The following is a 14,920-nucleotide window of genomic DNA, read 5'->3' as shown; positions in this document are numbered from 1 at the left end:
GTCATTAGTATTTCTTTGAAATTTTTTTTATCATAGCCTTTCCCTTTTATTTGACTGAGGTCATCACCTATATTTTCATCTTTATAATTCCCTAAACATATACTCTTTAACCCACCTGAATTCATGTTGGTATATGTTGGAGGAAACTCTGCTCCCTTTCTCTAGATATGGTGCTAGTAAAATTAATAGTCCATCTCTTTAATACTTCTGACAGGTTTGTGGGTTTTCCATATTAATTATAGAACACCAGGTGTCCTATAATTCTTACAATAGTTAGCACAGATGCCACCCCATGTTAAAGGCAGTCTCACAGATTGTGCTCCCCCCTTCAGATGCTAATTCCAAGTTCGGATCGTCACCTGTGCTTCTGACTGACAGCTATAATCAGGGTTTCTGCGACCCTCTTCTTGGATTCAATTTGCCAGGTTATGTAATAAAGGCTATGATAAAAAGATACACATGAACAGCTACATGAAGAGACACACAGGGTCAAATCTGGAGGAGTCCTGAGTGTAGGAGCTTCTGTCCGAGTTGGGGCGCATTACCCTCCTGGCGCATGGATGTGTTCACCAACCCGGCTCTTGAAATCCCTTAATTTTGGTATTTTTATGACAGCCTCAACACATAGGCATGATCACTCACTCAGTGTCTGTCCCTCCCCTTCCTGGAGGATGGGGTTGGGACTGAAAGTCCCAAGCTTTTAATCACGGCTAGGTCTTTTTTGGTGAACGGCCTCCATTCTAAAGCTATTCAGAAGCCTAACAAGAGCCACCTCACTACTATCACACAGGAAATTCCCAGGGATTCAGGAGCGGTGTCAGAATCTGAGGGTCGAAAACCAAGTACTAGAGCCCTAGCAGGTTTGGCTCAGTGGTTAGAGCGATAGCCCGCAGACTGAAGGGATCTGGGTTCAATTCCAGCCAAGGGCATGTACCTTGGACTCGATCCCCAGCCTGGGTTGTCAGGGGCAACCAACAGATGTTTCTCTCTCCTCCTCTCCCCTCCCCTCCACTATCTCTGAAAAGCAATGGCAAGAGTACCCTCGGGTAACGATTAAAAAAAAAAAAAAAAAAAAGACCAAGTACTAGAACAAAGATAATCCTGGTGCTCTGAGCACTTAGGAAATTATGAATTTTAGGAGCTCTGTGCCAGAACCCTACTTTATGACAAAAGTGATCATAGAAGAGATTTTGTCTTTTAGGATGGCCACTAAACTGGCTGGCTGAGCCCGGGTAGTGTGCTTCATGCTTCCATGCAGCGTTCTTGAAAGGCCAAGGAAATGAACTGTAAATTCTGCACACGAGTGCAGAAACCTGGCGTCTGGGTGCATGACGGGGAGTAGAGGCTGCTTGCTTCTCCAGCTATTTCACTTCCTACAGTCCCAGTCAAGGACAAGATAATATAATGCTTATTTACTGGTAGTACAGGACAGCTGCCAACTGCCCAGGCCCAAGGGAGGAGGTGTATCTCACTGTAAAAGGCTGAGAGAGGGCAGGGTTTAGCTCCCTGGGCGATTCTCACATAGTAATTTTTGTTTCAAAACCAACTTTGCGCCCAGCTGGCATGGCTAAGGAGTTGAGCATTGACCTAGGATCCAGGAGATCCAGGTTTGATTCCTGGTCAGGGCACATGCCCGGGTTTCGGGCTCAATCCCCAGTAGGGGGCGTGCAGGAAGCAGCCGATCAATGACTCTCACCACTGATGTTTCTCTCTCTCTCTCTCTCTCCCCCTCCCTCCCTTCCTCTCTCTGAAATCAATAAAGATATATTAAAAACAAAACCCAACTTTGAAATTAGCTCTTGTAACAGATTAAAAAAACCCTATTTGAATAAGAACTTATTAGGAATCAAAGTTCTATGCAACTTTCTCCTTGCTTTTCTTTCCTACTAGCTCTCTGCCTCAAGATAGTAACATCTGCCCCCCAAAAAACACCCTAGGAAGAGCTTTACACAACTTTTGACAATGTGGGTAGTTTCATACAGCATAAAACCTGCGTGCTACATCTGTAACAAATGGAACATTTACTAAGTGCTTATACCAGAATTAGACTGGAAACACCAGCCAGCAACTTAGAAAACATTTCTGACTGGCAACACACCAGGTAGAACACTACTTAATAATGGCAAGAAACCAGCTTGAGGTTTTCTGAGAGAATGCACGGAAGATGGCACTGCAGCCTTTCCATTCAGAGCCGATTCAGAATTCCAGAAGGGCCAGTCAGGCCCATAAGAGGAGCAAGTGTGGCAGAAGGAAGACCTAAGCCAGTTGCAGAGGCAACTGCTGGAAGCGGTGGTGCCACCTTTTCAAGGTAAGAGTAAGCTCACCGGGCTGAGTGCTGTGGCCTCTTCACAGACTCTGTGATAAATCCAAAAACTAATTTTGAAAATGATTTGGGATGTGTATAGCTGCCCTCTGCTAATATCTTACCTCTCCCTCTCTCTATAGCCACTACCAACTTTGCTAGTTGGACAGTAAGATGGTGTGGACGAGTACATGTTTATAATCTGATCTAGGTAGCATTCAACAACTGATTCACCTCACCTGTTATGTTTTGATTAAAGTTAATATAATCACATGTTTTGTATTCTTCCTTGTCAGTGATGTCTGGGCATCAGAAAAGGTACAGGAAATGTGAACCATAGGAGATTATCTGGGAATAAAGAGTGGTCACCAGTCTAGATCAAAGAGGGGAAAAATTCCCTTTTCAGTTTATACATTTGAATTAACAGCAGCAGGTCACAGAGAAAACAATGAATCATGAAACCAAACACCTGACTCCTCTGCCTGGTAGCTTATCAATCTGAACAAGTTTCTTTTCTAGTTTCTGATTTTAATCTGTAAAATGGGTAAAATATGGACACTACCTACCTATCCAAGAAGCCCAAAAGTTGTTTGAACAATAAGATAGAAATGTTTACGAAGCATTATCATAAACGAAAACATACTAAAAAACGTAAGGAAATATATAAGGAACAAGCCATAGACCTCAAATATAACACCCACTCAAACACCAGCAGAGACAAATCAAAACCTGTGAAAATGTTAAAGAAGTTAACTTACAAAAGTACAATTTCCCAATTAGTATGAATATGGTTTAATAATTGTGAAACTTAAAAACTGGTCAAATTAACAAAGTATATTGACTAAAGGCAATTTTTTCCAACCATGGCAAATATTAGGCAAACATTTCTCAATACACAAAGCTTTTAATCCCCTATTACGTACTCTGAATCCTACTCACTATTCAACATGAAACATGATACAGTCAGAGGTTTCTTTGGCAGACATAACCACATGCATCAATATGCAAATTCAAAGCATTCTCTCCTTTTAACTTACCTGACCAAAAGCATCTGATCAAAAGACAAAAATGAACATTTTTAATAAGTAGTTCAGTTTATCAGTAAAAGCCCAGAAGGTAACCAAAAGTACAAAGATAAGTCTTTGGAAATAAAATTAAAAACAGGATTAAATTTACATTCTATTAAATCAGAAAATATAACCACCTGCATATACTTTTATTAGCAAAAAAATGATGATACTTATGATAAAGAAAAAAATAATGCACCTCAGACCAGAATAACGTAACAAAAGTTTTGTGGAAGCTGCATTTTATTTGAAAATCCACCCATTTTTGCTAACATACATTTTAATATTGTAAACAAAAATAGAATCTGCAGAGACAATGCAACAAGTATGCTTAAACTCATGTACAGAATTGCTTTCCTACAACAAACTTTCCTTCTTAAGGCCCCTCTCAACCCAGATGTTAAGATGTATTTACACAAAGCACCGATCAACAGTGCAGTTTATTTCTTCGTTAACTAAACTCTTGGCTAGACATTAACTTTAAAAGATATTATTTCCCCTTATTTAAAAGGTACATGATCATAACATGGCATGAGCCAAATAAAAGATTTGAGGATTCTGTCCCCTTCCCTCCCCCCACAACACCTCCGAGAGTTTTACTGAGCAGAAGGAAAGTCTTGAAGTGAAAGCAATTCCTCACATTCATTTTGGAAAGGCCCTAATGTCAAATGGAAAATAATGACATGCCAAGCACAAAGCAGTAAAGTTCCTTCCCGATGCACTAATGCTGAATTTAAAATGTAGTGCTTTTCCTAGTCAGTGAACTGTTCCCTTGCAAAATCCTAGGCACAGAATTGACTATAAGAATTAATGCATTTATAATGCTTTCCTAAATCCCATAGAGACTGAAAATCCTTAGGCGAGTCAGACCTACGGACCTGCCTTAAAATATTTAGTGCTCTGTGCGACAGCTGAAAAGCATTCTGAATCAGATTCATTCGTGTGGATAAAAATCAAACATACTGTGTACATCCATACTCATTTTCATAAGGAGGTTTGATACAATATTAATGTTACGTAAATTGATAATCATAAATAAATACAAATACTTAAGGAATGTCTACTGCAAACTGAATATATAATTTTTTAAAAAAAGAAAAGTTAACTTTAGTTATTGTTTCTGTCAGGACTGGAGAAAGGAAGATACTGCATAATTAAGAGTTATGATTTTGATGCCCCCCGAGTCCTGTTGCATTACAGTCAAGGACACAGCTCTTCTCTCTCCAGGCAGCTTTTCCAAATACAAATTTCGCACTTTCCAAATAAGGGCTTTTCTTGGTAGGTTACTGATTATGGGTATTAATAGAAGTTGAAAGAACTGAAGGGTTAGTCACCAAAAAGACAGATCTTAGTCTGAAATCATGGCAATTCTTGGCTTTATAAACTGTATTAATATGTTCTCCTATAGACTAGTCCCAACTTCCTTCATGGGCCTCCACTGTTACTGTAGCATTCTAATGGAAGAAGAGAGTTTAAGAGACAGCAGTTTGAATTTTGCTGGAAGTATTTGCTGCTTGAGCACTTGTCTTTTTGGAGTAATTCCATTCTCTTCCATCTAGTTACATAAACTGTATCTGGAAGAAAAAAAAAAAGCGTAAGTGAATTCATTGCATTGTAGGGTATCTTCTCACAAATAAAAATGCTTCATGGCTTTACCATTCAACTGGCTCAGAAGTACTCATAGCATGCTTATCACAAACCGTGGTTATAAAACAAAGTCAGTATTATCAATTTATCATGTGCCATAATTCAATATTTGAAGCATAATTACAAATATCTTTCTAATTACTAAAAACCGAGGGGTAGAAGCAAGAAAAATGAACAATTTTTTCATAAATTCAGAAAATCTCTCCATGAACACAAATACTCCATGTAAAAATCTCTTTTAGGAAAGCAAAATTTGAAACATTACTTCCAAATGAGATCATAAAATTAGAGATAATTAAGGGAATAGTAATACTATGTTTACTAAATCATTTCTTTACAATATAAGTAAAAATCTGAAAAATCCACAAGGAAATACTTTTCAATTGGTGTCACTGTTCACTCAGACACTTTACTCATGATATCCATTAACTGCTCACCCACAGACAGTACAGAAGTAGAAGTGCCAATTATCAAATCAGAAGAGTACAAACTCAGGATCTAGAAGGTGTAACCTACACGGGGCTACAGCAGCAAGAACAATTACACCATCTTCCAGCAAAAGTGGGCAGTGTGGATTAGGTCCAGGATCCTTCTATCAAAGAGGCCCCAAGGATTCACTTGCCCTTAACTAAAAAAATAGTAGTAATAATATAAGCTGTTTTGGGTTTTTTTTTGGGAAAATGTTACTATTTTCAGATGAAAAGGCACACATAAAAATGTAATCCTTTGAAGAAGTTGTTAAAATGAATCTGTCCCACTAACCCTGGCCATTATGTTAAACCAAAGATACTCCTAAGTAAGCTCTAAGCCAATGTGTAGAATTGTGTTGTTCTCTATAATTCTTTTAAACTGACTAAAACACCCAGTTTTTAAGGGTGGTATCTGATCTCATCCATCTGCTGTGAGCAGTGGATGCGCATATGTAAACACCTAATTATATTAAAGACAGTTTCCAAAAGTTATTTGTCATTTGTGTCCTGTCTCCATCTATTCTTACGCTCCACTTAAAGAACAGAGGAGGAGGAGGAGGAGAGGGGACCTCGAGTCCTGTGCAGAAACTAAGGAGAGTGAATGGTGCTTAATGGTTGGTAATTTTTAAAAGTGCTTAAGTCCCCCTCTCCCCCAACAAGCAGCAATACCTAAAGTGATTTATAAGAAATCCTCCAAAGAGAGCTCTGCAAAAGGGTCCTTTCCTGAAGCTCTGTGAGGACTGTGACTGGAGGGGCTGGATGCTGCCGACAGCTGGGGGAAAAGAAGACAGAGAGAGGGAAAGAAAAAAAGAGCTCAGAATGACAGAACATGAAAGCGGAAAATGTAATGAAAGAAGAAGTGGTTTTTGTTTTGTCATCTTTAATAAATATAAAGGCAGCCTTTGTAGAAAATGGAATTATTAAAACAAAAATTTCAGTCACATGCCAAGCTAAAGGGCATCCAATGGCATGTGTTTTTCAGATAACAAATTTTGTTTTTGAAATTCCAAAGGAATAAAGTCTTTTACCCAAAAAGGTCGATATGAGCTGACCCATGGTTAAGACTTTTATTCTGTGTGGTTCGTGTGAGGCGGACGAAGTGCACAATTGTGTTGTTGTTGTTTTTATAACTGTGGAAAGATGGCTTCCTGTGTCCGGGCCGTCTGTCAGAAGCTGTGCAAACTCTGACCTCAGTCCAGACCCAACACATCTAGCTGCAATATTCTTTCCTTCCTGCTTCACAGAGCGTGGAAAGTCCTATCCTCAGTGATCACACTATTTGCACAAAGAGCTGGCTCCTGTCTGTTACCTAGACATGGTGCAGCTGATGTGTATACTCTGGGAGGAGAAAGTGACCTTAGAGGTCACCTAGTCTAACTGCCCAGAATTTAGGAAATTAAATTTAAGATTTTTTATTCTGCTTCCTGCTTGAATATGCTTGCTTGATTCTTAGAATTTTCTCCCATCACTTAACTTGAATGTATATATGGTAAGGCAAGTAGACTGCTGAACTCAATAACATTATCTTAATTATTCCCTCAAAGACAGTTCCTGAAAAACCAAGATGTTCATTTTCATATATGTATCTCCTTCTCTCAGCAGACTTCTGGAGTATTCAAACCAAACATGAGCCATTTTAGTTCAGAACAAATTTTTATTTTTTCTTCCCCCCTGTATGAGATTGCAGAGTCAGGTAAGCCAGAGCTATTATAAAATGAACTGTCCTCTTTATGGGTGTTCAATTGAACATTAAATCAAAATTGATTAAATGGAAAATTTCAATTCATACTTCAACATTCAAATCCTATAAAAGATTTCAAACCCCCAAATCTGTCTTTGTTGGTTGAAAGTGATCTCATATCTACCTTTTTATTTTTTTAAGAAAAACACTACAGAAAATGAATAGCTAATGAGTTTCAGCAAATACTACACCACAAGTATATGCAATTTGCTGTTTTGGATGCCAAGATCAATTGGTAGGTTTAGAAATAATTTTCAGTTATATCAGTGGGTGAGTCATTTTCCAAATCCATACCTTGTTCTCAGAAACAAATGTTCAAAGACAATGGGAAAGATGATGGAATTACACAAGCAGCTACACATAGGAGGGCAGGGCAGCATGTCTGGGTTTGGGGATTCAAATATCATTCACAAAGAGACAGATTAAGGTACAACTTAATTGGTAAGATGTCTCCTCCTCCCCCTTCAGAGCAATCATGGATAATCATTCAGAGGCAGAATAATTTTGAGTAAAGTGATCAACTCTCCAAAACAAATTTTCTTTCACTTGAAGTTAAAACAACAAAAACCTTGCTTACTGCATTTAGATATCATTCAAAGTCACAAGACTCTATGAGAGCTCTATGAGAGCCCCACACTAAAATGTATTGTTAAATCACATGTTTTCATGAGAGCAGGAGTCTGAAGACCTGACAGTCTTAGAGGAAAATGCCCCGCAAAGACAGAGACACAGGGAGAATGCCATGTGACACAGGCAGAGATTGAAGCACTGCAGTTGCAAACTGAGAACAACTTTAGATACCAAAAGCTGCAAGAGGCAAGGAAGGGTCCTTCTCTGGAGAACCTGGAAGGAGCATGGCCCTTGTTTTTGTGGACTCCCAACCTCATAGAAATGTGAAAGAATAAACAAGAATAAACCTCTATTATTTTAATCCATCAAGTTTGTAATACACTTACTTAGTTATGGCAGCCCTAGGATACTAATAGTCCCAAATGTAGATCTGCTGACTCCAAGGTTGGTGCTTTGTTTCCTCTCAAAAATCTATAATCCCAATTAATTTCAACTCAGCTAGGATTTATGGCTATATTTTAACATACAGGAAAAAGTTAAAGTGAGAATAGAGAAACTTTTAAAAAGAGACTTCTCTAGTAAATGTTACACAGTCAATATACCCCTGTGCTTTCTATACCTACAGTGCTCTACATGGTCACTGATGTTCATCATGAAGATTTTGTAGAACTTCAGTCACCTAAGATTTTACATCTATGTTCTAGTTTCAAGGCAAGAAATTAGATTTTTAGCTTTTAGAAAAACGTCCTCAGCAAAACCACCATTAAAATGGTCTAATTCTACAGGTTGTCTTATTAACAACAGTCATCACCAAATGGGACTCCTTAATAAAGTTTTACTTTTGACTGACTCTGGTGTATGCTGGGGACTCCAGAACCATTCTCAGCTATGATACTAAACCCCAATCCCTAAAGTAAATTCCCTCATGGCATCTTCTACTAGGCAAGGATGAATGAGCACAATACACTGCTGACAGAGCAAAAGGCCTTCACAGAAACACAGCTGGGCATATCAGCTGACAGAAGAGGCACTGCCAACACCCACAATTAACACACCAAGAAAGTAGGGGGAAAAAACCTCATAAAACTAGCCTAAAAGCAAAGACAGCCGTTAGTTCTTACACACAAGAAAGTCATTAAAAAGGCCATTTTTTGGTAAGACTCGAATTATCCAGTATCTAAAGCCAACAGTGCCCCTATTTAGAAAAGTAAAAAGCACTCACAACAAGCCACTGTTTCCTTTCAGACACTTAACTGATGTCAGACTTACTTAAAATTGCCATTACGAACAAAAACACAGCAGCCATTTTGCATCTTTAGCCTTATCCTTCATGAACAAAACCGGCAATCTTCCATTTAAAAAACACCCAATACCAATCAAGAAACATATAAAAATATGCTTATTTTAAAAGTTACATGCCCCAATGTAACACTCTGTGGTTTTCATATTGCCTTTGGGAAAAAAGGCTGATGAGGAATCACTGTTTCTCATACAAGTGATAAGAACATAACTAGTACAACAACTCTCCCCTGCAATGATCTTCAACATCTATATTGCCTTATAAACATTCTTTTTAAAAATGTTACTTCACATCACAGTGACTTTCAAAAGAAAACTGAAACTAATAGGTTAAGTGTCTTCATGCTTAGTAAAGTAATAGCTGCATACTGCAATGCAGAAAGCATTTACAACTATTGGTCAGCAATGGACATTTCAATTTACATATAAGTACCAGTAATATTTATACAGAGCACCAGCAAGAGAAGGTATGAGTCCCCATTCTTTCCAAGTTAAATAACAGACACACTAGTAACCTGCAACAACCAATCAAAAAGTGAGCAAAACTATGAGGAAACACAGGAGAGGGTGGGGAAAAAACCTTTAACCACAGGAATCTAGTATTTTCCATGTGGTCAAATATCTAGGAAGATTCACTAATGTACCATACACACACACGCACACACACACACATATATTAAAAAGCAGTGTTAGGCATGAAATAGAAGTACTTAATACCCATCTTGAAGCAACTAGCAGTTACATAAAAATATCTAAAAAATAAAGAATAAGCCAGAGTGAAAAATGGGGACAGAAAAGGGTTGAGTGTATAGGAAGGCATAATTTCAATACTACAGTGTTGTCTATTAAAATTAAAGTTATAATGAAGACAACTTCCTAAAGAACAGACTTTCTCACTAGCAAACTCTAACAAAGCACTTAGAGTAACCTAGATAATAATGTAGGACACACAGCACACTGTTTGGAATGCCTCTCTAAATAAATAGCAAGAAGATAAACGTATCTGGGAGGGTTGAGGTACTCTCAAAAATATTAGTTTGATTTTAAGAGTGAGCAAGAGAACAGGACCCGTAAGTTATGCCTTAGGTGTGTAATGGCTTCCAAAACACTTCAAGGAGCAGGGAAAGATTTCTGGCAATAGCTACAGAAGTGGGATTTGATTAAAAGATTTTACTTTGATGGGATTTCATTTTACATTTAAACTGCCATTTACTTTAATAAGGTACAAAGAGATGTCCTCTGCCCCAAAGAATTTTGAATCTAATTGCAAAAAGAGAGCAAAATAAAAAATGAGAGAACAATTAAAAGGTAATTCATTACGAAATATTATGTTGGTTATACCTAGCACTGAATGGACAAAATTAATCCAAGAAACTGGCTAAGAATCATTCATAACTAAAGTATGAGAAAATCTCACCTACTTTAAATATAGCTTAATTTTAAAATTATTAAAAAATATTTAATCATGAAATTAAGGGTATCTTCATTCCTCAGGTGACAGTCATCTAATATTTTAGTTTACAGTAACTATTAGCCAACAAATTAAAGCAATTTTGAACACTATATTTTCAATGATTTTAAGTGAAAAGGGAGATCAATGTGGAACAGAGTAAGTTACACGATGAAAAAGTAAAGCTTTTCAATCAGACTCACTTGTTTAAAAAATAATGTTCAGCCCTAGCTGGTTTGGCTCAGTGGTTAGAGCATCAGCCTGAGGAACGAAGGGTCTCGGGTTTGGTTCCAGCCAAGGGCACCTAACTCGGCTGCAGGCTTGGCCCCAGTAAGGGCACGAGCAGAAGGGCGGCCACCACTTGATGTGGTATCTCTCTCACATCGATGCCCCCCCCACCCCCCGCCCCGCCTTCCACTCTCTCTGAAAAAGCAATGGAAAAAATATCCTCCGGTGAAGATTAAAAAAACCCACAAATTAAAAAATGTTCAAAATTTCTTGAGTCAAGTACCTTTCTAGGAACCAGGGACACAGAACTAAACAAGCCACGTAGAAGCCTGGCTCTATAAGGCTTACAATCTAGTATAGGGGTTTCTTGCTAGACTGGATGGATGGATAGATATATGTGTAAAGAAACAGACAGATATCAGGTAGTGATAAAGTTCTTTAAAGAAAAATAATGCAGAATAAGGAAAAGAAGTTCAGATCTCAGACAGCCTGGAAAGAAACGAGAGATGAACTGAGAATGAGTAAAGAGTAAATCCACTTTTATGACAGATGAAGGACTTCTGGAAAAGACAAAAAGCAGCAGACCACGGGATACTTACCAAGATTGTAGAGGCATGGGAATTAAAAAAACTGAATATTCTGTTTACTCACCAGTCCCCTTACAAAAGACTTTGTGAAGTCGTTTTTAAGACATAAGGAAAGCTGAGGGGGTGTCATTATCTGTTCAGTTATATTGAGATTCACTTCCTTAGATTTTTGAATATAAAGATGCTATAAATACTGACTATATAAGGTCATTCAAGTCTACATAATGGATTAAATTAGAAAGGCAAGGAACACAGGGAGACTTGGAAAATCAACATGGGACAGAGGTTCAAATTCAGGTGAAAGCTGTAGAATGCAAGAAGGGTGGATCTAATGATAGCAGAGAAACAGTGGGATTATGTGATAAAATACATGGAGAACAAAGGGAGTAAAGGAATTCAAAGTAACATTAAAAGATTCAAGATTCTGACTTTCAAATGATTCAAATGACTGTGTGAGGAGACCAAAGCCTTTTTGAGCCATTTCATTGCCACCAGATTTTCTTTTTCTAGTTATCAATATGATTCCTTCATGTACTCTTTTCAATCAGTAATATTTAGCATTAAGTACTCACTTCAAATTTGACTTCTCAACTAAAAACTGACTATCCTAATGTTCTCATTCTGTTCTACCCCGACATAAAGTAATCAGGAAAAGGCATTTGTCATGGTTTTTTTTCATGCACATGGAAATTCTTGTACTTTTTTTGATGTTTCAGTCAGTTATGTGGATTTTAGAGGCAAGAGGATATAAAACCTGGATTAACAGCAGATGCTAGAGGGTCAGCAATTTTTTTAATTAAGATTTCTTTTTAAACCAAATTAAAAAGAATATCAAAGCTAATATAAAATGTTTTAAGGTTGAGAACATTATCCAAAACTGTAGAGAATGTTCTTGACAACTATAGTAGTTACATCCTCAATGTGTAAATGCAGTTTATAATCTAGCAGGAAATGCAAGGAATCTGCAGAGTGGTTCTGACAAAAGGAAGACAATGCTACTGCAATGGCCATATAAGCTCAGTCCTATATTAGTAGAGAGTAGTGTGGCACCAATGAGCACTGGACCAGGATCAGGGATTCCTGGGGATAAGTTACATTTCACTAGTTACTTAGCTAAAGAACTTTTTCAAGTCTCAGCTTTCTGTATCTGTAAAACAAAATGGTAATATTAGGCCCATCTATCTACCTTAAAGATTATTTTGAGAATAAGGCAAGATAATTAAGTATGTCAAAGTGCTTGGAAACTGTCAGGGAGTATTCAAGCTGAAGTAACAGTATATTCTGTTTCTGAGACAGGAGCTTGCAAGACTGAGTATATGGGTTTAGCCACACATCAGGATAAAAACTTCTGTAGTCAGCAATACCTTGTAAATTTATAGCTCTGGACTGTAGCAAGTGTTTTTTCTTAAATACATTTAAGTTCTTATCACTTAGACTTTAGAGCAAAGAAACAAAATAATTTTTAAAAATAAAAATATATCTGAAGTTAAAAAAGCAAAGAAAAAACTAAAGGACATGAGGAAGACATATAATATCAAGAAAATATCTACATTAAAAGTTAAAAAAGAAAAAAAAGAAAAAAAGAAAATATCTACATCAATACTTAGGGAAATCATCAACATCTTAAAAGATTATCAAAATCTAGTTTGTTTTTTAGCAAATTAAGCCAGTATTTAAAAGTACTGCTGGTAAGCCCTGGCCAGTGTCGTCCCGTGGTTAGAGTGTCAACCCACATACCAAAGGGTCACGGGTTTGATTCTTAGTCAAGGGCACGTACCTGGGTTGCAGACTCAATCCTGGCCCCGCTTGGGGAACTAATCATGTTTCTCTCTTACCTCAATCTCCCCCCACCACCCTCTAAAAATCAATGGAAAAAAATATCCTCGGTTGAGGATTGACATAAAAAAGTACTGCTCGTAGCCCCACCGGGCATGGCTCAGCAGTTGAGCATTGACCTAGGATCCAAGAGATCCTGGTTCGATTCCCGGTCAGGGCACAAGCCCGGGTTGGGGGCTTGATCCTCAGTCAGGGGTGTGCAGGAAGGAGGCAGCCAATCAATGACTCTCTCATCACTGATATTTCTATTTCTCTCTCTCTCCCTTCCTCTCTCTGAAATCAATAAAGACACACACACACACACACACATATATATATATATATATTTTAATATATCTTTATTGATTTCAGAGAGAGGAAAGGGGAGGGAGGGAGAGAGACAGGAACATCAATGATGAGAAAGTCATTGATCAAGCCCACAACCCGGGCATGTGCCCTGCCCGGGAATCAAACCCCGATCGCCTGGATCCTAGGTTGACGCTCAACCGCTGAGCCATGCCCGGCCGGGCAAGACATATATATTTTTAAAAAGTACTGCTGGTAAAAGAGGAAAAAACAAAAAACTATAAATACCCATAACCCATTTTATAAAAATAAACATTAACTGACTTAAAAAAAGAGTAATGGATGCATCAATTACCCCGACTTTCAGTTATCTTCATTGTAAAATAGTTAACTGATTAAGGAACAAGAAGAAAAGGTCACTGTAACATAAAAAAAGAGGCATCTGGGCAAATATATAAACTGCAAAGAATGTGGATTTTACCTCTTAGTAAGAACTAAATTCAAAATCTACTCCCAGTTACTGGTGTACTACCTGAGATGCCTATTTATTGAGTTCAATATTCAAAAAGGCTGAAAAATGAAAGGATCTCCTGTGCTTCACTAGTCTATGAAATACATGAGACTAGATTCAAACTGGATCAACACCAACTAATTTTGTCAATGTAACATTATATGCACTGGCAAATATACTACTACATGTATTCAAGTGCACTGGCACTCCAAATGCCAAGGCAGTAGAGATCTGAGGTCAAGGTTTCTAGGGTTCACAAAGATTATGCCAGAATTATGAACAGAAAGTAGGTTCCTTAACCTCAGAAAAAATGTCCTCTGGATTCACCAACTGTAAGTTATCAAGAATTTTCCATCTTTAATATCTGTGATCTGCTTGTCCTTTCCTTCCAAATAATCAATATTCCTAAAAACTCTTAGATGAGAAAGATACAAAGCAAATTACATCCACTATGAAGGGGAATAATGCTAATAACTTGTTTCTCAAGTTGTATGAAAGGACTTTTTAGCACTGTGTTCCTTCCACATCAAGCATATTAAAACAGTTAAATGTAGCATATTAATTAATACCTGTGCTCCTGATACAGGGCCAAAGGGGTTTGGTGGTCTCATGACAGGCTGGTTGTATATTAAGGTTGGTTGTGCCATTACAGGTACACTTCCCATTTGAGGAGGCTGAAAAATAGAAAAATATCAAGTTAGAGATTGTCGACTCAAACTCCCTTATTATAAAGTAAGTAAACAAGGGTGACAGGGAGGACAACTACTATTTTTGCTTTAACTCAAAGGAAAACTCCTGTAAATGCAAATAAGACTGACAGCTACCAATTTTTAAGAGTATTTATTTTGGTATGGAAAGTCTTTAATGTATTCATTTTTAAAGTCTGTATAAAAGCTTAGGTTTTTCTATACGAGTTGTAAAATTTAA

The 14,920-nt window shown here is 37.6% G+C and overlaps 1 protein-coding gene across 13 annotated transcripts in view; it reads right to left on the bottom strand.

Annotated features, from left to right (window-relative positions):
- Positions 1-3,078: 3,078 nt before the first annotated feature.
- PICALM (phosphatidylinositol binding clathrin assembly protein) overlaps positions 3,079-14,920 on the bottom strand; it is a 96,983-nt gene continuing 85,141 nt past the window's right edge. For 12 of the 13 annotated variants that reach the window (XM_087821624.1, XM_016206825.2, XM_016206828.2 and 9 more), the window contains 2 exons: positions 14,563-14,667; positions 3,079-4,943 (listed from right to left, as the gene is read on the bottom strand). In XM_087821624.1, the coding sequence (XP_087677750.1) occupies positions 4,929-4,943; positions 14,563-14,667 (120 nt within the window). In that variant the 3' untranslated portion in view covers positions 3,079-4,928. Of the gene's footprint in view, positions 4,944-6,155; positions 6,259-14,562; positions 14,668-14,920 lie in introns of all 13 variants that reach the window. The other variant, XM_087821625.1, reaches the window with a different exon arrangement.

Source organism: Miniopterus natalensis, chromosome 11 (genome assembly GCF_054644295.1).
Source record: "Miniopterus natalensis isolate mMinNat1 chromosome 11, mMinNat1.hap1, whole genome shotgun sequence".
Taxonomy (NCBI): Eukaryota; Metazoa; Chordata; class Mammalia; order Chiroptera; family Miniopteridae; genus Miniopterus; species Miniopterus natalensis.
Note: the sequence above shows the minus strand (reverse complement) of the source record. Positions and strands in the feature narration are given on the sequence as shown.